The sequence below is a fragment of the Notothenia rossii genome (genome assembly GCF_949606895.1).
Source record: "Notothenia rossii genome assembly, chromosome: 11".
Classification (NCBI taxonomy): Eukaryota; Metazoa; Chordata; class Actinopteri; order Perciformes; family Nototheniidae; genus Notothenia; species Notothenia rossii.
This window is the reverse complement of record NC_136910.1, coordinates 48,682,628-48,710,187: the sequence shown is the minus strand read 5'-3', so window position 1 is coordinate 48,710,187 and position 27,560 is coordinate 48,682,628. Positions and strand designations below refer to the sequence as shown.

At 41.2% G+C, this 27,560-nt stretch overlaps 2 protein-coding genes across 4 annotated transcripts in view; one reads left to right on the top strand and one right to left on the bottom strand.

Annotated features, from left to right (window-relative positions):
* LOC307025839 (poly [ADP-ribose] polymerase tankyrase-1) overlaps window positions 1-16,252 on the bottom strand; it is a 90,093-nt gene extending 73,841 nt beyond the window's left edge. Inside the window, exons 1-4 of one of the 3 annotated variants that reach the window (XM_079660762.1) lie at window positions 15,714-16,252; window positions 13,541-13,656; window positions 9,330-9,438; window positions 1,891-1,986 (exon numbers count right to left, since the gene is read on the bottom strand). In XM_079660762.1, coding sequence (XP_079516888.1) covers window positions 1,891-1,986; window positions 9,330-9,438; window positions 13,541-13,656; window positions 15,714-16,206 — 814 coding nt within the window. In that variant the 5' untranslated portion in view covers window positions 16,207-16,252. Of the gene's footprint in view, window positions 1-1,890; window positions 1,987-9,329; window positions 9,439-13,540; window positions 13,657-15,713 lie in introns of those variants that run through there. The other 2 variants (XM_079660763.1, XM_079660764.1) reach the window with 2 other exon arrangements.
* Window positions 16,253-24,242: 7,990 nt separating this feature from the next.
* LOC307025176 (claudin-23-like) lies at window positions 24,243-25,836 on the top strand. The gene has a single exon (XM_079659788.1). It carries the CDS (start codon window positions 24,376-24,378, stop codon window positions 25,201-25,203), a length of 828 nt encoding a protein of 275 aa, XP_079515914.1. The 5' UTR covers window positions 24,243-24,375; the 3' UTR covers window positions 25,204-25,836.
* Window positions 25,837-27,560: the final 1,724 nt, after the last annotated feature.

Here is a 27,560-nt window from a genome sequence, read left to right as displayed (position 1 = left end):
ACATTCCAACTCCATGACAGTTTCATTGCAAAACGTATATTATGGTAGCTGCCGAAATGAGGCTAACGCAAAATATATCAGGCACCGAGCAACCTCATTTCAACTCTAGGTGGCAGGGACAATGATTTTACCCTGGGCAACTGCGGGGAATTACTCATGTTATTGTTGTGTGTCTGAAGGAATTGATGTGTATTGGTGATTCCACCCAGTGTAAATAGAGGAAGAGCTTGTGAGGAAACTGATTTAGAGTCAGTTAATGCCCTCATAAAGACGGGAACACAGTCAAATCTAAAATGATCTTTACTCATCCTTTAGTGCAGACGAAAACAGGAATAATCTGGTTAAACAACCATATCTTTCAACCTTTCCATCTAATATAAAAACAGTGGTTCGAAGCTATTCAATCAAAACATAATCCATTCAATATAGCATGAAAAAGGTCACCAAAAGAGAATATGCAAAGGGCTGATTTGCGGGGGAAATAAAAACTTAATCCGCCTTCACAATCTTTCAAAAGGTGTGTCTCTGTCTGTCTTTCAGCTAAGAAAGAATGAAAACAAATATACTAAAACATTATCTATTTAAAAAGACATATATTTTTAATTAGTTCCTCATTTAAAAAGCAGTAACTATGTCCCAGTGGTTCCTCTAACACTGAATAGGTGTAATGAGTCCGGCTGCCTTCGAGGGCTTGCAACAATAAAAGAAGCCGTAATTAGTCTCGCAGAGTTTCACTGCAGCGTTTTAGTGTCCCGTGTTGGCCACTAAAGCTCTCCAATGAGTTTTTGGACTTTTATTTTTTTGCCTGGAAGGGTGTAAAGCCTTTTTCTGCAGTTTTATTGGACAAAGCTGCAGACATTTTTCGGAGGGAAACGCGACAAATTGGTACGTTTTTTAATGCAACCTATTAGCTTTTAGTTACTAAATATGATATGTAAAAACCAACTGGGACAATGATGGCGACGATGGTGAAGAAGGCTTCCCATGAGGCCACAGTAGTATGTAATAGATGAGGTTGGAGGTTGGAGGTGTCGGGTATTTAAATACTGTCGACTGCGTTCAATTGCATATTCATTTAGTCAATGTTTGCAGAATTGTGCTGATTCAATGTTGATTAGTCAAGGCCTGCTGTGTCATTGCTTTGGTTATCACTCATTGAGGCATGACAGCAAAGTACGAATGAAAGGTAAACAATAAGAAATAATGGAAAGAAAAGACATAATAGGAAAAGAAATGGGGGAAAAAACGCAGAAAAAGGTGCAAAAGTCAAGAGAAACTGAACACATTATTTGCAGCAGATGCTTTGATGTGCAACACTCTGAGTAAGCAGTGAATGACCACATAATGCAGAGCTAATACTTTTTATAATATGTGCTTTGGCAATACTGTGATTTGATACGGCCATGGCATTAAAGCCTCTTTGAATTGAATTAAGTCCGTTCATCGAGAAGCTGATCAATGAGTGCAGCCTCAGCCTGAAGAAAAGGGAAGATAAAAGAAAAGCCGAGCCACAAACACCCCTGACCCCTGATTACAGCTCTGGATCAACACACAGACGAAGACATTAATGAATGGCCTTTTCAAAGCCACTGAGCAGAACGGAGAAAAACGCAGCGTATCGACTAATGTGCGCACGGCTTTGGACATGAAGATTGAATAACACTTCATTTTGAGTACACGAGTGACACAGCCTTGTAAAATAAGAGGGTGGCGGGAATAGAAAATACACAACCTTGGACCAAATTTAAATGAACGTGGATTTAAAGCTGCATTTAGATGGAAGTTGAAGAATCTCTCAAGGAAAATGACAGAAGGAGAGACGCTGAATATTAACAAACATCTGCAACAATCCAAAAGCATACAGTTTGACGGATCCAGGCGGACACTGACCTGTGAGCACGGCCTTGGCGGAGGGTTCAGCCAGGTCCAGGGCGGACTTGCCGTCGGTGTTGCGGATGTTGGGGTCGGCTCCATGCTGCAGCAACACTGTACAACAACAGGGCAGACACAGACAGTAGCTGAGCTCCTGGACTGACATGCAAACTCCCCGACACACAACTCCTCCTAGTCCTCCTCCTCCTCCTCCTGAAGCTCTTCCATAAACTGCTCTTCCTGGACCTCCTCCCTTTTCTCCCACTTGCTCCTCTGCATGTCCTGCTTCACATGTCTCTCCTCCTCCCCCAGCTGCTCCACCTCTGTTGCTAGCGCCGCTCTCCGGGCTGCCCCTGGCCGCCCCTGCCCTGCGAGCCATGCTGCTGATGTAAACAGACATGCCACAACAAGAGCAGCGGAAGCTACGCTACAGCAGCGCCGGATAAACAGCAGACCGTACAAAAAGCTGCTACGTGACCGGCTACAAAACACATCACACCTCCACGGGGAGGCGGGGGAAGGCTATACAGTTCAGCTGAGAAAAGGAAAACAGAGGGAGAGGCGAGGGGCTACGGCTGATCGAGGAAGAAGAAGAAGAAGAAGAAGAAGAAGCAGAGCTGAGGAGGGCAGGCAGTGCGAGTGGAGAGACTCTCGTCTCCCCGACTGACTGAGCGATGCAGCGGAGAGCAAGATGAGAGAGGAGAGGGAAGGGGAGGGGGAAAGAGAGTCAGGGAGGATGGAAGAGCTAGAGGACGAAAAGAGGGGAGGGAGAGCAAAACAAAACAAGAGTGTGATAGAGAGGAGAGAAAGGGCAGTGAATAGTGAAAACAGAGGAGAAGAGAAAATAAGAAATGCTAAGAGGTGACGAAAGAAGAGATGAGAGGAGAGATTAAAGAAGGAGAGAGGAAAGGAAGGAACAAGGAGATGACAGGAGAAGAGAAGAGACAAAGAGAGGAGAGGATAGGAAAAAAGAAGAAGATAGAAATAGAGAGGAGATGAGAAGGGAAATGGGAGGAGAGGACGAAAAGAAAGAAGAGTAGAGAAAAAGACAGAAGAGGAGAGGGCAGAGTCATGCGAGCGCTGAACAGGTATGAGCTGAATAACAAACTCTGCCTCGCTCAGGTTTTTTGTAAATTAGCTCTTTTGAGGGCGCTAATGTCAACACTCACTGGATCTCTCTGTAATGCCCCACTACTGTGATTGCTGAGCAGTTCCCAGTGCACATGCCCTTTGATTTGTGTACCTCACACTACCCAGCAGAGAAGAGGAGGATAAGCAGGGCATGTGTGTGTAAGTATGTGCACGCTCATGTGTGAGCCTCTGCCCCAGCACTGACGCAGACCTTAGTCACCCACTCGCTCACCCCTCAGCAAAAAAATATTTTGTAGTGCTGTACCAATCTCACACACACACACACACACACACACACACACACACACACACACACACACACACACACACACACACACACACACACACACACACACACACACACACACACACACACACACACGGGATAGAATAGTTCATAAATCCAGTCTGAAGCCGATTCATTTTCAGCTGTCAACCTCTAATCGTCAGCCTTCAGTTTGGTCCCTAATGGGCACAGCTTGTCAGTAATACCTGCACAAGCCCTCTCTGAACAACCTAAATCCCCTTTTTGGACAGGATTAGTTTTCAGGACAATGTCAGATTTGCAACGGTTATCTCATGACTGTCTGAAAATGACCAAATGCTCAGTAACTAACAAGTATGACATCCTCATACAGCAAGAGAGACACCTTTCCTCAGCCTGTTTAATCTGAGGCTGGATGTGTTTAGTGCCTTTTTCCAGTTTTACACAAGCAAGCATTTAAGCTAAACGCTGCAGGCAAGTACGTGGGCAAATGTCAAACCTCCACTTCCATAACCAAGAAAAGGAAATCATTTTTTTCTGAGCTGTAACGGTTAGAAAAGTAAAACAGAGCAGAAATGCAACCCTACTAAATGAATCCATGAAACGTCTACAACTGACAGGCGTCTACACCTAATATCACATAATATGATAAGGCTATAAATAATGGACAATGATTTTGATATCCGACACATTTCTTTTTGTTATTTATCCAGGGAAAAGCAACGACTGCTTTCAGCATCGGGGTAGTACATTCATTACCTCGCCATGGACGTTTTGTTTTGCCGGATTTGTGATAATTGGTGGAAGGATGTAGCATTGGCAAAGATAGAACCCATTACACTTTGGGTTGTCAGTTGTAAAACTGTCAGTCTGACTCCTGTGGTCCTGAGCTGCCTGTCCCTACTTTGCCCTTCTACACACCTGTTCAGAATCAGCCTCGTTAGTCTTCCCTGCTCCCAGTGTTTTTCTCCAGCCAATCAGCACCCCTGATGCTTCTCCTGCCTAATCACCTCATTCCCCTCGTCTGAGTTTATCCCTCCATCCCTCCACTCCATGATCCCGACAGTCTAAACTATTTGAAAGCTTATTCTTTCCCAACATGTTTTCCTTTTTCTTCATTGAAAACGTTGTAGTAGTGATACTGATCATGATACGATGGTGGTGAACCTCCAATGTTCCTAAAAATGGCTACTAGAAGCGTATCTTAGGTCCTATATCTTGTGTCATGCAGAGTTAAAAAAACATGTGCATCAAAAAAAGGTACTCTATTACCAAGGTTGAAACTAAATGTTGCTGTTGGGTCCAGTGTACCCTTTGCTTAAGGAGTTTTTTTTTTTAAAAGGACGCATTGAACCACAATTCCTTTGCATTTGGAGAAGTCAACTAATACTTTTTGAATATATTTTGAAAGGGAAAAATACAATGAAGACCTTAGACAGGAGAACGATAAATTGCTCATTTCACAGATAATATTTAATCCAACAAATAAGGGCAATCATTAAAATAAATTGTTGGTATCTTATTGAACTCATAAATGCAACTGTCTTAACCTGCCACACAACAGATGTCTAAGTTAATTTGAAACCCACGGACAAGCCTTCTCAAATTAAAATCAATTGAAGCAAATACATTTATGAATTCAAAATAAATGTCATTCAGAAAAAGGGTTTGAAATTCAGTTGTCTACGATCGCAACAACAACCAGTCAAATGGAGCTGAGGCGTTGGAATTGAGGACACAGTTAAACGGACTACTAAACTGATTTTCACGGAGGCGGTGGGTTCTTAAACTCCCCTCTCCAGCCAATCAGGTGGCTGCTTTCGGATTTCCAAGATCTTCTTATCCCAAGTTTGTTGATGAGATTTTGAAGGGATGAGGTAATGAGAGATTAATTTCCTACTCAAGTTGTCTGAGCACCAAAGAAGAGGACAGAGCATCCTTCATGCTGAGCTGAAGTTACATTCGAATCAGACTCTTGTTCTGCTGCCAAATCTCTAACCTGGCAGGATGACAGGCTTCCAAAACTCTGTCCAATAAACAAGCCGCTAGAGGTCATGTGCTTTTTGTTTACATGCATCGGTATGCCTGTAACTGTGCAGTCAAGGGACACCATACTAAACATGAAAAGTAGGTTTTTCCTTTTCCGATTAACATTAAACAAGAAAAATTGAATCTTAAATAGTGTTTGGACAAAAAAAACTAAATGTGTGTGATTTTGAAAGCCCATCTAAATGGTTTAACTTGTTTTTTTATTTTATAGTACACCATAAAATAAACTGTGTGCCCCACAGCAAAATAACCCAAGGAGGATATTAAGTCTTTATTTACGGTTGTATGGTAATGCAGAAAAGATGCCCTCCTGCTGCTGCAGTGAAAGACTCTCGCATCCAAGACTTGAGAAAAATGATAGAAGTATTTTTCAGTTCATGCCAGAGGGAAGCTAAATGCGTTTCTTCAGAAAGGGAGTAGGGAAGGTGCCAGCTTTCCCAAATTGGTGATGTAACCTGAAAATATTTGCTTTTTGAACTGGTTGCGATTTATCATCGTTTTGCTTCAAAAGATGTGTTTGGCTGTGTAACTCAGAGGGAGGCAGCGTTCCGACATGACAGCGCTTGGTCATGCTTACTGCTGGGTTTACAGGAGCAGTGCATGACGACAGTTGGAGATGTCCTGAGCTCCAGAATGGCACCATAACATTGTTGTATCATGCAACCAAACAGTGACACAGTTAGTGGAGTGTTTGGATAAGTAGTCAACATCCTCGGCATGACCTGCTGTCTCTGAAGCCTGCTGAATGTAATTTCAAGAGGATGAGTATAATCCAAGGGCATTGTTGTACTTTTTATCCTTAGTCCCCTTACTAGATCCACCAAACTTTCTTAAAATCACAAAAGTGAAGTAGTAACTTGCTCCTTTTTGGCCTGATGACGGCCAATCTTACATAAGAAACTGCACGTTCGTGAGTTTCGATCATATCGGGCCGTCCACACAGCAGCTTTGAAAAAATCTTGAAAATCTTGGAGCTGGGCGCGTCTGAAAGCTTGGGGATTTTTTGCGAGCAACGCGATCAACAACCAATCACATGAATCTCCCGCCCCGACATACAAAGCAATAGCAATGTTAAAACGAAGTAAACTGGATATAAACTCCCCAAACAGGCGAAAAGCTACCAGTTTCACCCACTGTCTCTGCCACCTCCCTCCATGCCTGGTTCCTCCGGTTTGTATCCCGGTAAATAGTTACTGGTCGTAAAGAACCGGGTGATCTGCTACCGTAATTTCTCGTTTGGAATATGAGGAAATGAACTGCGGTCTGGCTCTCCCAGCTTGCACGTGGTTTGATTGGCTAGCGCTTGTACTGTCAGATTTGCATAAACGGGATTTGATTGGCTGACGCTTCCAGCTCAGCTTCAAAAGTTGAACATTGCTCAACTTTTGAATCCTGAAAATCCTGGAAATCTTCGCTTTGCTTCCCCACAATGCAGTTCGGCGAAAAGCGAGGCAAAGTGACGTCACCCCCATTCAAAGTCAATGGGCAGAGAAGCGTTGGAAGCGTTGGAAGATTTTTTAAAGCTGCTGTGTGGACGGGGTTAAGGATATATTCAACACCTATAAAATTGCTATACAGCCTGCCTGTTTGTGGGAAGGATTTATCATGAAAGTAGCAAGAAGAAGGGCTTAACACTTCAAATGCTTAAAGAAATCAGGATAAACTTTAGCGTTGTCATTAGAGGGCACACAACACATTGAAAGTATTCATCCAGCTCCAAACGACATGTCATTAGAGAAGTGCTATTAAAACTCAATCTTGCTATGGCATTGCCAAAATGACAAAAAAAAAGCATTAAATATACAAACAAATGTCATATAATTTCCATATCAAATTAATTTAGACGTTAGTTTAGACATTAACATTCTAAATCCAAACGAGGGTTTACCCCCTGTGCAGAAAAGCTATCGGTACACACAAGAGATCCAAACAACCATTACTCAGTTTAGTTTGTAGCTAAAAAAGACGATTCAAAGTAAAGCAGGGTTCCCTTTGCCTCTTCTAGCAGCACACAGCTGGTTTAGGTTCCTCTCAGCACAAGGACAGAGAACTTCTCAGAGAAAATAAGATATTGGAGCAACACTGGAGGATTTGCAGCTTTTAATTTTCTAGTCTGTTTGCATAATTAATGGCAGCAATTAATCAGTATGCTCCAATCCCTTTCGTTTCCCGGGCCCAATCCCAATTTCCACACTAACGGCTGTCCCTGCTGTCAATTCGTCAAGTGCTTTAGGGCCGTCGTGCTGACTTTCTGAGCCCTTATTGCAGGCTTTCTGTAATTCGGCAGCTCTGCAGACTTTGTCTTAAGGTATTACCCATAAGTCATAGCGTTCAGGAGGGGGCAACAAAAATCAATGATACGTACAAAATATGAAATCAGAATGGAAGGTTAAGAGATTATACACAGCTAGATTATTCTTTAACCATTTTTAGCTAAACCAAAGCAGTTATCTGCAATAACCTCTAATCACCTCGCAAAGAAAGAACCTGGAACGCGTTCAAAGGCAGGCAGTTGAACAATCTAAAAGTCCCAAACCCACTATAAGTGTCATCAAGGTAATGTGAAATGTCCCCTCACAGTGCTGTCCCATTTCACTTAATACCATCTGGAGCCCTTGCCGCCTCTTGCACTCTTTACCGATTGACGTCATTTATTTCCCAGAGGGTTCACGGTTTAGGGCCTTAGGGGGGGACATTGAGATTGGGCCAACGAATGGGAGAATTGGTGAATGTGCAAAACTAGGGACAAACGTTTTCGTGGGAATCAGTCCGGGCCCACTGAGAGGTTTCAAAAATCTGTTACAGAGATAAAAGCAAAACCAACTGAGAGATACAGTTTTGCACACAGCCGTTCAATCAGGCGTCCTGAATCACAACATTGCGTGTTATCATTCTGATGTCTTTTCTATATATGGTGGTGTTTCTGTTCTTCATAGATATGTATCCTTTTTTCTAACGTGGCTTTAATTAATAGCTTTACTGTCGAGCCAAACAAAAAGGATCACGTTTGCTCGATTTCAGTGGCATTCCCATTTATTGGTGTGAGCCATCCATGAGAATAGGATGTTGTTTGTCCACACAGCCCTCCGCCGCCATGCAGTCATTCAGGGCCCAGACACACTGCTGCAGCTTATCGTGGACATAAAAATGACTAGAGCAACTTTTCCTCCTTTCCTCCAGACTGAAGCCGGCAGCAATGTGACGCCGACTATCATCGCAGTCATTACTACCAGCACTGAGCAATGCTTTTCCATTAAGATCAGAAAGAGATTATCTTACAACCGACTGCCTAGACGGTTTTTGCAAGCAAGAGCGTACCTCGACTACTTCGGAATTTTCCTCAGGGATCAGTAATAAAGCCTTTCAAATGTCCAATTCACCTTTTAAAGATAGCTGCTGCTGCTGCTAATGTCCATTCTGAACTGAGCCTGCGGTGTTGTTTCACTTTTAAAAATGAAAAAAATATGTTGGTGGGAGCTCATATATTGTAAGACAAAGAAATCCATGTGTAGGCTAAAATATAGGAAAACACAGTAATTGCAGTTTGCGGCGTAATTGCTGCTTTATGTTAAATGGAAAATATTAATAACATACACTCGGGTGATTTATTATAAAATGACTGTGTGATTATACAGAACACCAGGTTGTGACTTTGGAGGAGCAGAGGAGGAGGGATATAAAACCGAGGGTACACACAAACATTTAATATCTATAAACTCACCACAGCAATTCCACCGCAAATAATGGAACATATTTAGCAAAGTCCCAGAACAACCACTGAATTGTATTGCGCCCAAAGGAACAATGCAACTGTGGGAACCGTTGTGGCAACACTGCTGAATGTGTTCTGTTTCTGCTCGGCTCACAGCTAATACAGTCTAACTGGCTCTTGAAATGTTTTCACTAGACAATTTATCATCGACATAGCTACGTAATCACCCCTAGCAAACCAGTTAACACTCACTTTTGTTCCTTTATCCCACAATATTTGCAGTGTGAGTCTCGTGCTTACCTATACAGACGTCTATCTTGCCCTTGATGGAAGCTTCGTGGAGTGGCGTGTAGTTCCAGTTGTCTCGAGCGTTGGGGTCGGCCCCCTGACAAAGCAGCAAGGACACCACCTGAAGAAACATACAGAACATCAGCATATACTCTTTATTTAGTAAATCACCAAATCCCAGATGCTTTCTCTCCATTGTATTTGTTCACGACTCAGGCAGGTGACAAGGTTTAATCACGATAAGCTAGGGCTGTATTAGCAATAACTGCCCAGTTACCCAAACATTGTGGGGTTCATTCACTTTTTTTTCGGGGATTAATTTGGCCTTCATTCACACATTCAGGATAGAAAGTAAAGGGGATCAGAGATAGGGGTTTACTTTAAAGGGGCCCTATAATGCTCATTTTCAGGTTTCATCATTGTATTTTGTGCCTCTACTGTGACTTTAACAGTGGGGTAGGTAAGTTTGAGAAACCGGCTCGAGATACACTTTTTGTTGTATTCCAATGTATTGTTGTGTTGGAATGCTCTTAACATCCCGATAGCAATGAATATCTGAAGTGCTTTGACAAACAATCCATAAAAAAATGTCATCTGTGGAAGCCTTAGCGCTGTAAAAAGCACGACCAATCATCTGAGCCGGCCCGGCTAAAGTAACTGGATGGCCTCCCTGCCTGTCAGCCTTCCACCTGTGAACAAACTTATCTCGTGCCCTCATTGGTCATGTGCGCGTTCGTGTGTGTTGGAGGAGGGGCTCTGTAAGGAAGTGGCAGATTTCTTCCAGCTGTGTATTTTCAAATTCTAGTGCACTCAAGCTGGTTTCTCCAAAATGACCTACCCCACCTTTAATGTTCAAAAAGGTATTTTTTAACTCCCTCTGGATGGAACTTTGGGATTTTTTACCCTGCAGACCATTTACATGCACCAAAAACGATAGAACATACCAAAGGAGAGGGAAAAACCCATAAAGCATAATAGGCCCCTTTAGGCAAAGAGCTAAAGGTTGAAACCTGGCCGCTGCTAATAACTGAACCTTAGAACAAAGAACATTGGCTCTAACCTGCTTCAAATTACATCATCCCATTAAATGACCTTAATCAGTGGTTCTGAGCGTTGGGTATGGGGCATGTTACAGTTACCTTTCAAAATGACTTATCTATTTACATGGTTCCTCACCAACACGAATAGTAGTGTGGAGTTTCAAAATGACTTATCTATTTACATGGTTCCTCACCAACACGAATAGTAGTGTGGAGTTTCAAAATGACTTATCTATTTACATGGTTCCTCACCAACACGAATAGTAGTGTGGAGTTTCAACTTGTATTAAAAAATAACACCAAGGCGGCTGTCAAACTCAGAATACATCTTGCTCTTAGTTGTGTAATAAGATGGCCAGATACTTGTTTCTTCAGGCACTGCTTTTTTTCTCACTTGAAGGGTTTAATCTTCATTTTATGAAAGATTCAACTGTGTGTTTGCTGTGCGAATGCTTTCAGTTGGACAGCGTTGACTCTCATCACACAGCTGCATTAGCACAGCGCTTTCTCTGACAAGGTTGTAAAGTGCTCTCAAAGAACGCTCTAAAAGCCTCTGAAACTATCCAAACTGTAAAAATCACACTGATCACCGTGGGTAATGGCCATGAGGGCAAAAATCATTAGCACATATTCAAAAGCATCACCATGCCTCGGCAGAATATCAAAGCAGCAATGACAGAGAACATTCATATTTTCTCAAAGTCATTTTCAAGGCTGACTGTGCACATCATAGTTTAGAATAATCTTCTGCTCTCATAAAAATAGTGATTGCAGTTTACTCCTACAGCCATTTCAGATTTTACCACTTCACAGTATGTTGTGCCCTTACATCTTTTTATTGCCAGCAATGAATTACATTCTATGAAAGTATAAACTGTCCTTTGTTCCAAGCAGGATAATGGAAGAGTGGTTTCCACCTCTGTGTGCCCTCAAGGGGGGGGTCACACTCCCGCAGACTGCACTCACATGGATGTGTCCATCTACAGCATGCTTGCTTTCCCAGAGTAAAGAGTTTTTATAAAACACCACTAGCATAATCAATGTGTAGGAAATGTAAGTAATCTGAATGAAGAAAAAATAAGTAATTATTACACATAAAATGATATTGAAGTGACTGTTATTTTGTTTATATTGATGGTTGTGTTTTTATCTTAATGTGTGTATATGTATAAATCAGGGGTCGGCAACCTTTTTGATATGAAGTGCCATTTAAAAAAATAATTGTTATCAGCGTGCCAACGATCGAGGATTATCAACGGGAGGGGGGGGGGGGGGGGGGGGGTTGAGGAGCTTGACGCTCGTCAACTATCAGCAGGAGGGCGGGGGAGCCTCGCTGTGGGGAAGCAGTGTGTGGACCTTTCAGCGCAACTCGCATGATGCCGAATTGAACAAACACATTTAAATAATTGGTTTAAACGGCATAATAATAAGGACGATCGTCCGTTCTGTGATTCTCCAGAGCACACAAGTTATGATATTAGGGTCATGCAGAATGAGATGAGATCGCTGTCCCTTTAAGAGAGAGGGAGAGAGAGGGGTGTGGCTTGTGCATGTGTGTTTGTGGATGGTAGAGCGACAGTGAGAGAACCTATGGAGAGAACGTGTGTATGTTTCTGGAAGTGAAACGAGGAAGCAGAAAAACAGAGGTCTGTGATGTATTTTGTGAAACAGAAGAACAGCTAAATAAATGCAACGGCCTCCGAAGAAGAGCTCGCCTCTCTCTAAAGTGGGTTATTGAACCTGAAGCTTGTTGCTTCTGCCCTCCTCGACTACGGTCTGGGAGCCGACAGGAAAGTTCAACACACAGATGGCCAGTCCGCCCCTTTGTAGCATATTATGTCGATGAGAGATGAGCAGATCGCCACTGGGCTTTCAACTAAATACACAGCCACGCAAAAACTGCGGCATTTGTACAGCTCCTTATGGGTACTGCAATTTGTGAGGTGCTTTCCTCAGTGGTGAAACGATCAGCACTGCACCACGGAGGAAAGCGGCAGAATGTCACCTGGAGATAAAGAGAGCGGGGCTGCGTTGCGGGCATGGCTTCCTTCTGCAGGTAACGGGGAGACGCACTCTGGCGGCGGTCTCGTTCAGGATCCGAAAATACAATTTAAATATTTTTGCACACTTATTCGACTTATTCCTAGTGTGCCACTGGTTACGGTGCCGCGTGCCAATGCTGGCACGCGTGCCAGGGGTTGCCGACCCCTGGTATAAATGTTTCAGATTACCCATTCTAGCCATGCCTCATATCCCTCTATTTCACTTCCTGTTTCAAAAGTGTTGATTTGGGGTATAAAGGTTAAAAAAAAAAAATATTAAAAAGAAGGAGGGGGCCGAGCTCATGCGGGAGATTCTACCGGCAAATATTGCGGTGATGAAACCCCATATCATGGATTATCAAGGAATATTTCTGAAACAGTATGGAGCTCTTTCTCTCTTGCCGGTTATACCACAAGGTGAGTTCCTTTTTATTTTACAGGTTAGCTCTGAGTGTTAGCGATGCTAACGTAAACATGCACCGACCACATTACGTCCAAAACAGTCGGGCATTGTTTCCGATAGCAACATTTCTGATTGGGCCGTGGTGGGTGTAAAGCCAGCCTACATTTCTGATATTACGTCATATTGGACGCAAATCTGGATCAGCTCCGTTGTAGCCCCGTTTTTAGAAATGTGGGTACGGAGGAAAAGAAAGGGTTTTATCTTCTGACGCTGCGTGAGTTCCCTGACACACCGGGGACACATTCATGTATAAAAGACATCAAAAAGTGCAGTTTGCATGATAGGTCCCCTTTAAAGTCAAATCTAAAAGCTTTTCTCTCCCATGATTATGATTTATAAACAGACTATCTTTCTAAGTTCCTTAAAAGATGTAAAATCTAAAATATTTGGGTGTATTTATTTTTATTTATGCATTTGACTTACTATATACCTTTACTTGTATATTTGTATAGTGCATTTATTTTGTACAGACTGCTGATAGATGTGTATATAACTGACTATTTGCAATCTGGTTAGACCTTCTTAATGTCGTTAAACTCTGCTTGCATTATGTAATGACAATAAAGTAATCTAATCTAATTTGGGTTAAAAAATGGTCTGCCAGATGATGTTTTCTTTCCATATTTTCATCTGGGATAAAGGGGGGAGTACTGTTGACATTTCTGTGTAAAGTCTCACCTCAGAATGGCCGAATGAGCAGGCGTTGTGAAGCGGGATCAGACCCCCATCGTCCCGAGCGTGCACATTGGCGCCCATCTGAAGAAGGTGGTCGACCACATCCCTCCGCCCAAAACCTGAGAAAAGATCAGGGAGAGAGGAGAGAGGAGAAAGAAAAGATAGGGAGGAGGGAAGTAGGTGTTAGGCAATTGATTCGTCTTGCCCAGAAAAAAATCATATTGCATATCAATTATTTATGTAGGGTTAAATCCAATCTGCAGCGTTGCAAGAAGAGAGGATCCCAGATGTCCTCAAACTGGAAGCAGTCATCTAGGAGCAACACAGCAGAAACAAAAAACTGCTGTGTCTGTTTTCAATTGTATTCCCGTATCATGTTAATAATTGATACTAGACTCTCAATTGTCTTCTGGGCTTTTTTTCCTTTTTATACATTTTGTTTATTTGTCATGTAAGGCATCCACGTGGCAGCTGTTTGGGAAAGCGGCTCTCAGCTGAAGCTTGTTATGTCTTCACTACAGACGTGCCACGGGACTCCAGAGTTCTGCTCACTGCTCAAGCTGCTGAGGATTAGGAAGGCCTGAGATCTGAAGCAGCTGTGCGAGTTATTCTGCTTTTATCTTTTTGCCTGCACAGATGAAAGAATTTAAAACAGTCCACCCTGGAGCTGAAAAGCTTAAGTCAAGATGAGCACGTTTCATAGCCGTGGAACATAAACAAGTATGTTTTAGACTCAAATGAAAAAAATGATATTTTATCTTTAGTCTTTTCTATGTATTCTTGCTTGTGGCAAAAACAAGAGTGTAGAATACCTTTCTTTTGGTCCTGCTTCTCTTAACCCATGAAGCACCTGTCAAATGACTGTGCCGGTGTAAAGTTTAACACACAAACTGACATTTCAGCCCTTTCCTGATTACTTTTCCTTTTTTTTTAATATATATATGTTTTTGGGCCTTTATTGGAGATGAAGAGTTGGAAGGGGGAGATAGATGGGATAACATTGCCTGAAATGTTCGGTGAGCTCGGCAGTTGAACCTGCTTACTTAACAGGTTCAACTCTATGGGTGTCCAGCTCTAACTACCGAGCTATCCAACAACACGATTTAAGGTTTATTATTTGGTACATTTCATTCCAAATAGTCTTACTTCTACCAATGCTAAGTGAGTTTTCTAAATCAGGAACAAAAATAGTTACAGGGCCCTTATCTCCAGGTGTGAAATTGCTCTGCCCAAACATAATGTGTGTTGCACCGCCTGTCCTTTAGTTAAGGCTGGGGAAAAAATATCGATTTATGTAAGAATCAAGATATTTCTATGGATGGACAGTAATCCCACACACCAAGTAAAAGTTGTTTCAAGCTTTTGTTGAATAATGACACAAAATACCAGTTTTATAGAGTTATTGTGTGTCATTTATTTTTGAAATTGTTACATTTTGGAGAAATCCTATTCATTGATATAAGCAAAAGGACTTTTTTTTTATCAACTGTAACATTATTGTTATCTTTTGTTAAAGAAAAGTGTTTTTATTTGTGCAAGTTTCACACAAATATATGTTACCTATTATCATGCCTTTGCATGTTTACATTCATGTAATCAGTTGACCTTTTTAAAAACTTAACTTGTCCAGCACCTTTAGACCCTGAAATCCACACCTTTAGGTACTCAATCCAGAATTGATTTTTAAATGAACCATGCCATGAACCAACTAATTGTAATCAAATCAATAGATTTTGAATAATTATTCAACTTTATAATTGGCAATTCTAGTATAACTGAGATAAAGGATGCTGTCTTTACACTGCTGGAAATATTTATATGTAGAAGCCCAAGCTACTTTAACACTATTTATGTATTTATTATAGGGGTAGCTGAGCAAGTTTTAATACAGAAAGAGATGGGGGATTCGTTTTTGACAACATAAATACACAGGGTAATTATCATGTGTTACAATAAATGTTTTAGAATCTTAAAATGTTATTTTTATTTATTGATGCATTTCATATCTTTAAGTGATGCCATGCTGAAAACTGTTGTGTCAAACATAGGCTACAACTAGTAGTGTATTGTTTATTAGCTGGTCTGGTCGCTCCCACGCCCTAAGCATCCTCCCAACTCCATAAACAGTTAGAGTAAGACTTCAGTTTGTCTAAACAGTGATTTCCGTTGTGTTTACCTGCAGCGAAATGTAGGGGTGTAGATTTGCGTCCTGCCATGTCTTTTGCGTTAACATTCAGTGTATCCACGAGTTTCTTCACCCTAGACACATCCCCGTTACGACAAGCTTCAAAAAGGTCCCTGAAAGCCCCGTATGAACCACCGCCGCTGCTGCTGCTGCTGCTGCTGGCCGCGTCACCGCTGCCCGAGTCGGGCGTAGAGCCGGGGCTGGACCCGCTGCCCTCGGTGGTTGTCGGGGAGCTAGCGCTGCTGCTAGTGCTGCTGCTGCTGCTGGCGGAGAGGGCCAGAGCTGGGGAGGCGGTGGGAGATGAAGGGGCTGCCTCCCCGTCAGCCTGGTTGTCCAACGCGGCCCTGCGGGAAAGTGAGGTGGCATTGTCGGTGGGTGCAGCCGGACAGCCAGGAGGAGTGGCGGGGCGAGAGGAGCCGCGGGGCGGGGAGGAAAGTGGGGAGTTCGGCTGCTGCTGCTGAGAGGAGCGACGAGGCGTCGCCATTTTCACAACACAACAGTACCCACTAGCAACAAAAACACTGATGACAATTTCCTGCCCAGGAAAGTCCAACTTCCGCTTGGGTTTACTGGGATTACATTTACTAGGCGGTTTATCCAAAACTATTGAATAAAGCTTTACTAAAATATCCTTAGGCCTACAACTAAATTGGTAACAAAATTACATTGTAAATAATGTAGATACTTAACCGTCTACACAAATGTAGATTACATTTTGGCCTTTATGTGTTGTCTATGTGAATAATACAAAATGTATTATGTTTTTTTAATCTGGGGGTGTGTATACTTAGATGGGATATAGCTAAAAGTTAGGTAATTTGCATGTTTTTTCAAATTGAAAGGTCCCAATGAAAAGAATAGATAGCATAGTGGGCTTAAATGTTACTAAAAATAAACATATTCATTCTAACCTATTCATTTATAATACATTTGCTCTTATATTGGTTTTCATTTGAGTTGTGTTTATGGCTCCATCTGTCAGATGGAACTCATGTTATTTTGTTTGTCTGATTTTCTAACAAAAACTAATAACCTTTCATTTTGTTTAGGAAACATGGCATACTTGGCAGATGGGTTACTAGGTTACTATATTACATGTTACTTGTTACTTGTTAGACGCTTTTATCCAAAGCGATTTACATACTCAATACTGTGGACAATCCCCACAGGAGCAATTTGGGGTGAAGTATCTTGCCCAGGGACACAACGGCATGCTGACTGCAGTGGGGTTTGAACCTGTGATCCCTTGATCCCACCACCAAGGCTCTATCCACTGCGCCACACGTCTCCTTTTACTACAACATATGGGGTGTTAGTTTAGCCCATAGACTGTATTTAGCCTAGTAAACTGCAGGGGGACATTAGTCATATCAGATGGTTTGGAGAAACTCAACACAACCATCTAGTGGAGAAATTTGGTACTAACAGATCATGACATACTAGAGGAGCTGCAGCAGTTCTTCTGTTAATACAGCAAGCACTTTAACATACAAAATAACAATATATTGCTCAAATTGTTGATTACAGTATGTATCAATTTAGGCAAAACAAGGCACTTTATATGTGATCACGGGCATTTTTTAAAACACACTTAGGCATACACATTACACCGCAGACTTATACATTATGCAAAATAAACTTGGTAAATATGTTACCACAGATTTCGAAAAATATATATAATTGTGTTGGTTTTAATAGTTATTTTCTTATGTGTGCATTTGAAAAAAGCAGTGGGTAAAATGTGCTTAAAGGAATTTGAATTTGATTGATTGACAGGTGATCTATTACACTCTGTCATGTTGTCACACTGTTTTATTTTTTTGCATTGTTCCACCTAAACCCAAGTTACACATCTTTATTCAAATATTTAAGGGTAATGTCCTCATACAATGTTGTACCATAATGTGTAGCCTTCTTGAGCTGAATTGCAGAAAGAAACCTGAGCACCAAGAGGAAAACCTACAAAAACATGAGGAAAAATCCAGTTTTGATTTGAGCCAAGGACCTTCTTGCTATAAAGATGCTGGGACTAATAACTCAGACCCTTAAAAACAACATTAAACAGATTTAATCTATTTAAGTAAATCAATCTCTACTATTTTGGTGACACTATATTTACAAAAATGGTCAAGTAAAACATTTAGATTTGAGTTACAAGGAATCGTCTGCATTGCATCAGTATGGATGACAGACAGCACGTATGATTCACCACTATTAGCACCTTGTGAATGCGGTTTGCAAATAATTGTGAAATTAAAAAATATGTGTCATTAATTTGTGACATCAAGAAATAAAAACCTGGAGAAAAGTTGATTGGAACTCAATGATGTATAATTTAAAGGTCAATATTTCCTTAGAAAACTAATTTATATATATTTTTATATTTTTTATAAAAAAATATATAATCAATATCAAGATACCATGCAATTAAAGGTTATAGATTGTGTCAAGCTTTCGAAAAATATGATTGATGAATGGAGAAAGCAAACTGTAAAAACATGTAGTTCTATTTTACAGACACATTATTTAAAATGAAGATAAAGATAAGTTCCGCTTCTTAGAAGAACATCTTTGAAAATAGCTTTTTAAGAATTGTTTCAACTAAAGTCAGTTAAGTCACAACATTTCAGACATAAAGGCAGTTCAAAGTCCTTTACACAAGCTTCAACATCAAACAAATTAAACAGAAAACAAGAACAACATAAGAAATACAGTATTTAATTAATATGAGAGGTGACGAAATATAAGAATGCGACATCTTTTTAAAGGAAAAACAGTGCCACACAGAAAGCCCGATTAGTGATAGTGTTTGGGTTGAAGCCAGAAGCTATCACAGGATTTTAAGTGAAATACATCGGCCATAGCATCAAAAGGTAAATTAGATATGCAATTAAACATGTGTTTGACAATCCTCTGTGGTTTTTAATACCCCCAATTAAAATAAACGACATGGCAACTGATCACATGTGACAGCTGCAGTGATTCAGCATGTAGAAGTCATAAGACAGGACTGTGGTGTCAGAGGAAGAGTATGCAAAGTTCCGGTAGGTTGACATACCTCACATACCATCTTCAACTGCTCTCTGTGTCAAAGGCTGAGCCAGGCCTGAAAAACAACTCTCAGAACAAAAACATATAAAAACAACGCCCTCCGAAGTATGTGACTAGAGAGTTTGAATTTGTATGGTTCACTGTGGGAAATTGCATCAACACAAACACAACTTTGCTGGTACGGAAGTCCCTAATAACCAAAGTGCAGTTTCCAGAGTGCCCATGTCTTCCCATGCATTTCTTCAGTGTCAGTCTTTTTTAAATAAATAAAATATATTAGAGGGCTTATTTGGGGAAATGGGGTCACATTGGGGTAAAGATCCAATTGACACTAGAATTTCAGAAGTGTTTAATTCAAACAATGTATTATGGGGGAGTATCACAAACTGTTTTTGGGTTGTTTGGTTCTTTTAGAAGCTAAATCACTTTCTATGTGGGGTTGATCAGGTTGATGGCTGTGGTATAGTCACACTCTCAACCTGCTGCTTTCCGGGAGTTTGCCCAATGACTCTGTTCATGTTTTGGGTTTTAGGCCTATTCAGAAAGTCCGAGAAAGGCGAGATAAACAAAGTGTTACTATGAAACTAGATGTGCAGATAGATATAAGCAGAGAGGAGGAGAAGACAAACTCAAAGAGGCCGAAAAAGTATTTGAACAGTTGGTTGCAGAGGATTCCTGCTGAACTGAATTTCTACCAGCCATACAGGACTGTCTCAGAAAATTAGAATATTGTGATAAAGTTCTTTATTTTCTGTAATGCAATTAAAAAAACAAAAATGTCATACATTCTGGATTCATTACAAATCAACTGAAATATTGCAAGCCTTTTATTATTTTAATATTGCTGATTATGGCATACAGCTTAAGAAAACTCAAATATCCTATCTCTAAATATTAGAATATCATGAAAAAGTATACTAGTAGGGTGTTCAACGAATCACTTGAATCGTCTAATTAACTCGAAACACCTGCAAAGGTTTCCTGAGCCTTGAAAAACACTCAGCTTGGTTCAGTAAACTAAATCACAAGTATGGGGAAGACTGCTGATCTGACTGCTGTCCAGAGGACCGTCATTGACACCCTCCATCAGGAGGGTAAGACACAAAAAGAAATTTCTCAAAGAGCAAGCTGTTCACAGAGTGCAGTTTCAAAGCACATCCACAAAAAGTCTGTTGGAAGGGGGAAATGTGGCAGGAAACGCTGCACAACCAAGAGAGATGACCGCAGCCTTAACAGCATTGTGAAGAAGAGTCGCTTCCAGAATTTGGGGGAGCTTCAAAGACAGTGGACTGAAGCTGGAGTCCAGGTATCAAAAGTCACTGTTCACAGACGTGTCCGGGAAATGGGCTACAATAGCCGTATTCCCATGGTCAAGCCACTTCTGAACTCAAGACAACGGAAGAGGCGTCTGACTTGGGCTAAGGAAAAGAAGCACTGGACAGTTGCACAGTGGTCCAAAGTCCTCTTTTCAGACGAAAGCAAGTTTTGTATTTCATTTGGAAGTCAAGGCGCCAGAGTCTGGAGAAAGGCTGGAGAGGAGCAAAATCCAAGTTGCTTGAAATCCAGTGTGAAGTTCCCACAGTCAGCGATGGTTTGGGGAGCCATGTCAGCTGCTGGTGTTGGTCCACTGTGTTTCATCAAGCCCAGAGTAAATGCAGCTGTGTACCAAGAGATTTTAGAGCACTACATGCTTCCGTCTGCTGAAAAGCTCTATGGAGATGAGGAATTCATTTTCCAGCATGATCTGGCACCTGCCCACAGTGCCAAAACCACCAGTAACTGGTGTACTGACCATGGCATTACTGTCCTCGATTGGCCTGCAAATTCCCCTGACCTGAACCCCATAGAGAATATGTGGGGTATTGTGAAGAAGAAGCTGAAAGACACCAGACCCAACAATGCTAATGAGCTAAAGGCCGCTATTGAAGCATCCTGGGCCTCCATAACACCTCAGCAATGCCACAGGCTGATTGCCTCCATGCCACGCCGCATTGATGCAGTAATCCGTGCAAAAGGATTCCCAACCAAGTACTGAGTGCATTAATGGACATTTTCAAATGTTTGATTGTGTTTTGCTGTTATAAATCTTTTTTTTTTACTTGGTCTGAGGAACTATTCTAATTTTTTGAGATAGGATTTTTGAGTTTTCTTAAGCTGTATGCCATAATCAGCAATATTAAAATAATAAAAGGCTTGCAATATTTCAGTTGATTTGTAATGAATCCAGAATGTATGACATTTTTGTTTTTTTAATTGCATTACAGAAAATAAAGAACTTTATCACAATATTCTAATTTTCTGAGACAGTCCTGTATGGGCATTTTTCAAACCAAAACCATCGTAATCTCTGAGTATTATGACATGCTTGGACCAAAAAAGGAGAATTTTGTAATGAAGATGATGAGTCAAAATGTGCAGCCTGTGGAGAGATGAGGCCCCTCTGATAATAAAGTAATATACACACGCAAACAAACATATAAGTGCTTCAATCGACAATTTTGGACTGACTCAGCATGTCAAGGGTCCGACGCACAATAAGGGGCAAACCCTGGACTTAATTGTATCAAAGGGTCTGAACATCTCTAAGCTTGTGGTGACTGATGTTGCGCTCTCCGACCATTCCTGTGTTTTCTTTGAGAGCTCTATCACCTTCCATACAATTGCTAAGAAAGAGGTAACCACTAGACGTCACTTAACTGAAAATGCAAAATAAATGTTTGCCCAGATTTTTACTCCCTCACTTGCCCATGCTATCTTCTCAGTAAATGAGCTAGTTGATCATTTTAATTCTAAAATAACAAATGTCGTGGATACCATCGCTCCCATTAAAATAAAGGAAGTATCTGGCAAGAAAATATCTCCATGGAGAAAAGCCATGACTGTGAGAATAGCAAAAACTGAGTGCAGAAAAGCTGAACGCAGGTGGAGAAAAACAAACCTCCAAGTTCACTTGGAAATATATAATCGGTTTCTATAATCAGGAAATAAAAAAGGCACGACAATCGTTCTTCTCTGACATCATTAACAAAAACAAAAACAACTCACGTGCCTTGTTTGCTACTGTCAACAGACTAACAAACCCCCAGTGTCGATAGCCTCATAATTTCTATCCACCAGGGCCTGCAATGACTTTGCCTCCTTCTTCACTGACAAAATCATGCAAATTAGACAGGCAGTCAGTGCCTCTGTATCAGCAAATACAGCAAATGTGTTGTCCCTGTGTTCACCTAAAGCCAATTCAGACACCAAGTCAAAAATTCCATCAGATAAATGCTAAAGACCTGGAAGACATTATCCAACATCTGAAATCCTCCTTCTATAGCCTCGACATCATCCCGACAGGATTTTTCAAAACTGTTTTTCATTGCTTGGCCTCAGATATACTACACATAGTAAACAAGTCTCTTCAATCAGGTGTATTTCCACAGGCCCTGAAAACTGCAATAATTAAACCGCTTCTAAAAAAGCATAACCTAGACGCAACCATAATGAATAACTACAGGCCAATATCAAACCTTCCTTGTTTAAGCAAACTGATTGAAAGAGCAGTTTTTCAACAGTTGAGTAATTTCATGTTTTGAAACGACGGTTTTGATGTGTTTCAGTCGGGCTTTAGACCTAACCAGCACTGAGACTTCACTTGTTAAGGTCTTAAATGACATCCATTTCAACACAGACAGTGGCAGAATATCAGTGTTAGTATATTAGATCTCAGCGCTGCCTTTGATACTGTTGACCACAACATATTGCTAGACCGTCTTGAAAACTTGGTGGGAGTTTCAACAACAGCTCTAAACTGGTTTGGCTCCTACTTGAAGGACAGAACATACTTTGTCTCAATAGGCAATTACAAATCAACCCTGATAAATATGTAATGCAGGGTTCCTCAAGGCTCCATCTTAGGATCTTTGCTTTTTAATATTTATATGCTTTCTCTGGCTGAAATTATTTTTAAAAAGCGATTTAAGCTATCACATCTTTGCAGACGGCACCCAGATGTATTTTTAAATTACACTGGGAGACTACTCTCCGATTAGAACACTGAGCAAGTGCATTGAGCACAAACCTGACTGGATGACTCAGAACTTTCTCCAATTGAACAAACAAAAAACTGAGATCATTGTTTTTGGAGCAAAGAAGGACCGATTAAAAGTAATCACAGAGCTTCAGTTGGCAGACTACAAAGTAACTCACAAAGCAAGAAATCTGGGTGTAGTTATGGACTCAGACCTGAATTTTAACCGTCACATTACAACAGTTATTAGGTCTGCATACTACCACCTGAAGAATATATCAACGATTAAAAAACTAATGTCGCAACAGGATTTAGAAAAACTTGTCCATGCTTTTATTTTCAGTAGACTCGACTACTGCAATAGTGTATTCACAGGGCTCACTAAAAAAATCTATCAGAAGGCTGCAGCTAATTCAGAACGCTGCTGCTCGAGTACTCACTGACACTAGAAAAGTGGATCACATCACTCCGGTTCTGAGATCATTACACTGGCTTCCAGTCTGCCAAAGAATTGATTTTAAAATACTACTGCTAGTTTTTAAATCAATAAATGGCTTAGGACCGGGGTATATAGACAACCTCCATCACAACGAAGCAGCAGGAGTCTCAGGTCTTCTGGGTCGGGTCTGCTCTCTGTTCCGAGAATAACCACTAAACATGGAAAAGCAGCTTTTAGTTATTATGCCCCAACAATTTGGAACAAACTGCCCAAATTGTGCACGTCCGCTGAAACACTTCCTATTTTTAAATCCAGATTAAAAAGGCACCTATTTGCCGCTGCTTTTAATTGAGCTGCCCATACTCACACTACAGTATGCCTTTTTTAGTCATGTATTCTGTACCTGCTGTGTTTATTTATTTATTTCATTTCATCATCTTTGCTTTTTATGCCTGTTTTTAAATGCCTTTTTAATGTTTTTGTTCTTAAATGTCTTTTTCTTTTAATTTGTAAAGCACTTTGAATCGCCACGTGCTGAAAAGTGCTATATAAATAAAATTGCCTTGCCTTAAATGTTTCTTGTAATTATCTTTCTTACAGTCTCCTCTTTCTTACATTAATGCATATTAAATGTGTTAATGCGAAAGCAGCATATATGCAGACACATGTTATTGATCACATCATTATTAAATAAGTGTTTGAAATAATAATTAAGGACTATATTTTTAAATAGTAATCAAAACATTTAGGACAAAACTACATTTAGGTGATTTAAAAATGGGGTATAAAATAGAAGTTGTATTTTTTTTTTTTGTAATGGCTCCAGGAAAGAGATTTCGAAATATGTTTCCTGTTCTTTCTTATCACACACATTTGCATCATGATAAAAGCTTCGTCGAAACTCCCCTCTCCCCTTCCTTGCAGTTGCAGATGAGAAGCTGTGTTGCGCACGGCCCGCCCGCCCGCCACACCTGTCCTATTCGATGACTCGAGGCAGCAGACAGGTAAGCCTGAAGGACCCGCCCACTGCCAGGTTTCAGTCAGACTTGTTTTTAAATAGCAGCTGTTGGAGCTGTCAAAACTCAGTCTCTTCTGTGTAAGTTACTACACTGAGTTGGGCTGCAAGAACACACACATCACCAACAACCATGCCGTCGCAGAGAACGCAGGAGTGGATGCGCACATCCCTGCGCACTCCGGGCATCCTGATCTTCGGGATGGTCTTTGCTCCCTGCGGATGGATCCTAAACCTGACCGCCACAGTGGCCCCAAACTGGAGGACCCTTAACGACCTTCCCTTACGCCCGCCGGATGAGTACATCCAACAGGGCATCTGGGAGATCTGCAGGTCCACCACAGTCGAGACGAGGGCGGACTGCACTCTGCAGGACAGCGAATATTTCGGGAACCAGATTATCGAGGTGGCCCAGGGTTTAATGGTGGCCTCCCTCATCGTGACTCTAATCGGGCTGGCAGTGGCCATCCCTGGGGTGCGCTGCTGGACAGACAGGCCTAACTGGTTGCTGGCTGGCCTGGGCGGAATCCTGATCTTCCTCTCCGGGGTCATGACCATCATACCCATCGCCTGGTACACCCACATCCTAAAAGAAGTGACAACGGTGTCCCCTACCATAGATGTGCGCGTGGGGTACTGCATCATCCTGGGCTACATCGGTGGGATCTTTGAAATCCTGGGCGGCTTCGTTATGTTCATCGGGATCTGCCGGTGCTGCGGAGGGAAGAACCGAGGGGAGAAGCGGGTAGAGCAGGTAACCGGAGCCCGCTTCGCCAGCAGGAGACAGCCGGCGAGAAGAGTCGAAGTGCCGAGCCTGGACCGGGCCCGGAGCGAGGTCAGCAGCGTCCCGTACTCGAGAGACTCCCTGGATGAAGATGTGTCCTTCCCCCGGGCCAAGAGCACCGCAGCACAGTCAGCGAACACCTCATACGGCAGCAGACCTTATGATGCAGACCTATGAGAAGAAAACACTACAGGAGAGGAACACGACGTAAAATGGATATTAAATAAAGGACTGAGAGTGGGAAACTTTCTAGGAAGATGGTAAACTTTATATTACAAGCAGAGTTTTTTATATTATGGAGTATTGTTACATAAGACATTATACCAACACTTATTCTAGGCCATAAAATAATGTGTCAGTGGTGCCAAGAGATAAACACCTTGTGAAATCACTGTAAACTCATTAGGTGTAGTCTATCAATTGAGTTAGCCACATCACAACTTGAAGGCAAACATCTATAATATTGTTAAATGATGTGAGAGTGAGCCAGGGCAATGAGACCCATAATAGCTGGGTTATGATTTATACTTACATCGTGATACTGGAGTGTGCTTCAAGCAGAGCAGTGCAGGTGGAAATGTAGTGGATATTATAAGGAAAGTAAAAGGTGAAGAATTCCGGTTTTTTTCTACATTGCCAACTTTTCCCACCTAATGTTTTTATGTAAATACTGTATTCTTATGCACTTTAAGATTATGGCCAACCTTGTAGGACAATAGGCCACCTGTTGAAAAAGAAAGGTGATCAATATTGTTCTCATTGCTCTTTGATACAAGTGTTGTTTATTAAATGTGCAATGTTTCCTAATAACAGATGACTGAGTATCAACTTATTGTTACATTACAAGTGTTCAGATTGCATTTGGAGAAAACAAAGACGTTTTTAAAATATATAAGGGGAATAGCTGTGGTTATAAAGGTGAGGTTACATTAATTTGTTGTCATAGTTTGGCCTGCAATTTCTATTACATGAAGCCACAATTCAAACACACATTCAGAAAGGCTACATGTTATACAGATACTTTTTTTTCTTCATACACACAACCGGTCGGAGAGGTTTGTTTCTTTCAAAATCTTGTCTAACAGCATTTCTTGTTTAAACTGGATTTGCACAAGGCGACACTGTAGTGAACAATTGCCTCTCTCCTGGCCGTTCAGTCTTTTGCTATTAAAATGGCCTCCCAAGTAATCATGATGCAGACTCCCAGCCGGACCTGTTGAATGCACCAGTTAGATATAGAGTAAGTCACTTTTTTTAATGCAAAGTTTAGCATTATTCTGTCTGAGGCTCACACACTGGGACAAGTCACTGACAGTGCCATGCAGATACTAACAGTTCATACAGCAGAGAGATGGTGTTTAGGGCGTCAGTTTTTATTTATAGCCTCATTCTCCTGAGATGCTGAAGAGCTTTTTTAAAAAAAAGTTTTATAATAGCTCTAAACTTCCATGAAGGAGACTCAAATACAGGAATTTAAAGATCCTGACTTAACTTTCTAGTATGGGTCCAGTTTCCCAATGCTCATTCCCATATTTGCAACTTTGTAACCAAATCCAGCTTTACATTACACTCAAACTTAAATGGCCACATGTTACATCGTAAGGCATGGCACAAAGGTTGGACTCTCTAAAACACCTCCAGTATCATCATCAAGGTGACCTCAGGCTATTTATTGTTTGCACATAATAAGCTTGTAAGCTTAAGGACCTTCCTGTAGTTGTGGTGATTGAGGGTCTTTGAAAAACCTTTGTTATTGACTGCTTTACGTTGTCATAGACTGCTGACTCCTCATTCCCGTTAACCGTCCAGTAGGGGCCGCTATAGGTTAAAAACAAACCTTACCTATAGCCAAAGTATGTAGGTACTTACTCAAAAACAATTGCTAAGAAGTATTCTGAAAGGAACAATTGGGTGACCTTGAATTATTATTATTTTTTATTTTTTTTTAAATAAAATTGTATAAGACTTCAGAAAGCTCCTCCAGTCATGGATAACATGACTTTTTTCACAGACATCACAGGATATTAAACCTAACATGCGCATGTAATCAGTTCCCCTTTAATGACACAGCACCAGCTTAAAATGCTACTTGAGGTTGCCCCTCCTGAAAAACAAACATGCAAAGTTTTCTCATTAATATGAACACAGGTGTTGACATAGTGTCACCCTCATGGCAGATCCTTCCTGTTCCATCACATCACATACACATATTATATCTGATAACAAAGACTGAAGTGCATGATAACAGATCAGTCCTTCCTGGTCCAGTTAAGTTTAGTAAACACTGAGGCTGATACAATCATGTTACAAGATCCCAGAAAGAGAGCAGAGAGGCAGCGGTGCATGTTTTGATGTACACAGAACAGACTGGCTGTCTGTAGTCAGTGGTAAAACACATTGGAACCCTAAAAGTTTCGTAAGGATTTCAAAGATACTTACAGTCTGTCAAGCTGAAACAAAGTGTTGAAATAAACTACTAGCTATTGCTGCACATCATTTGTCATAATAAAATAGTTGTGTCTTTAACTTCCTAG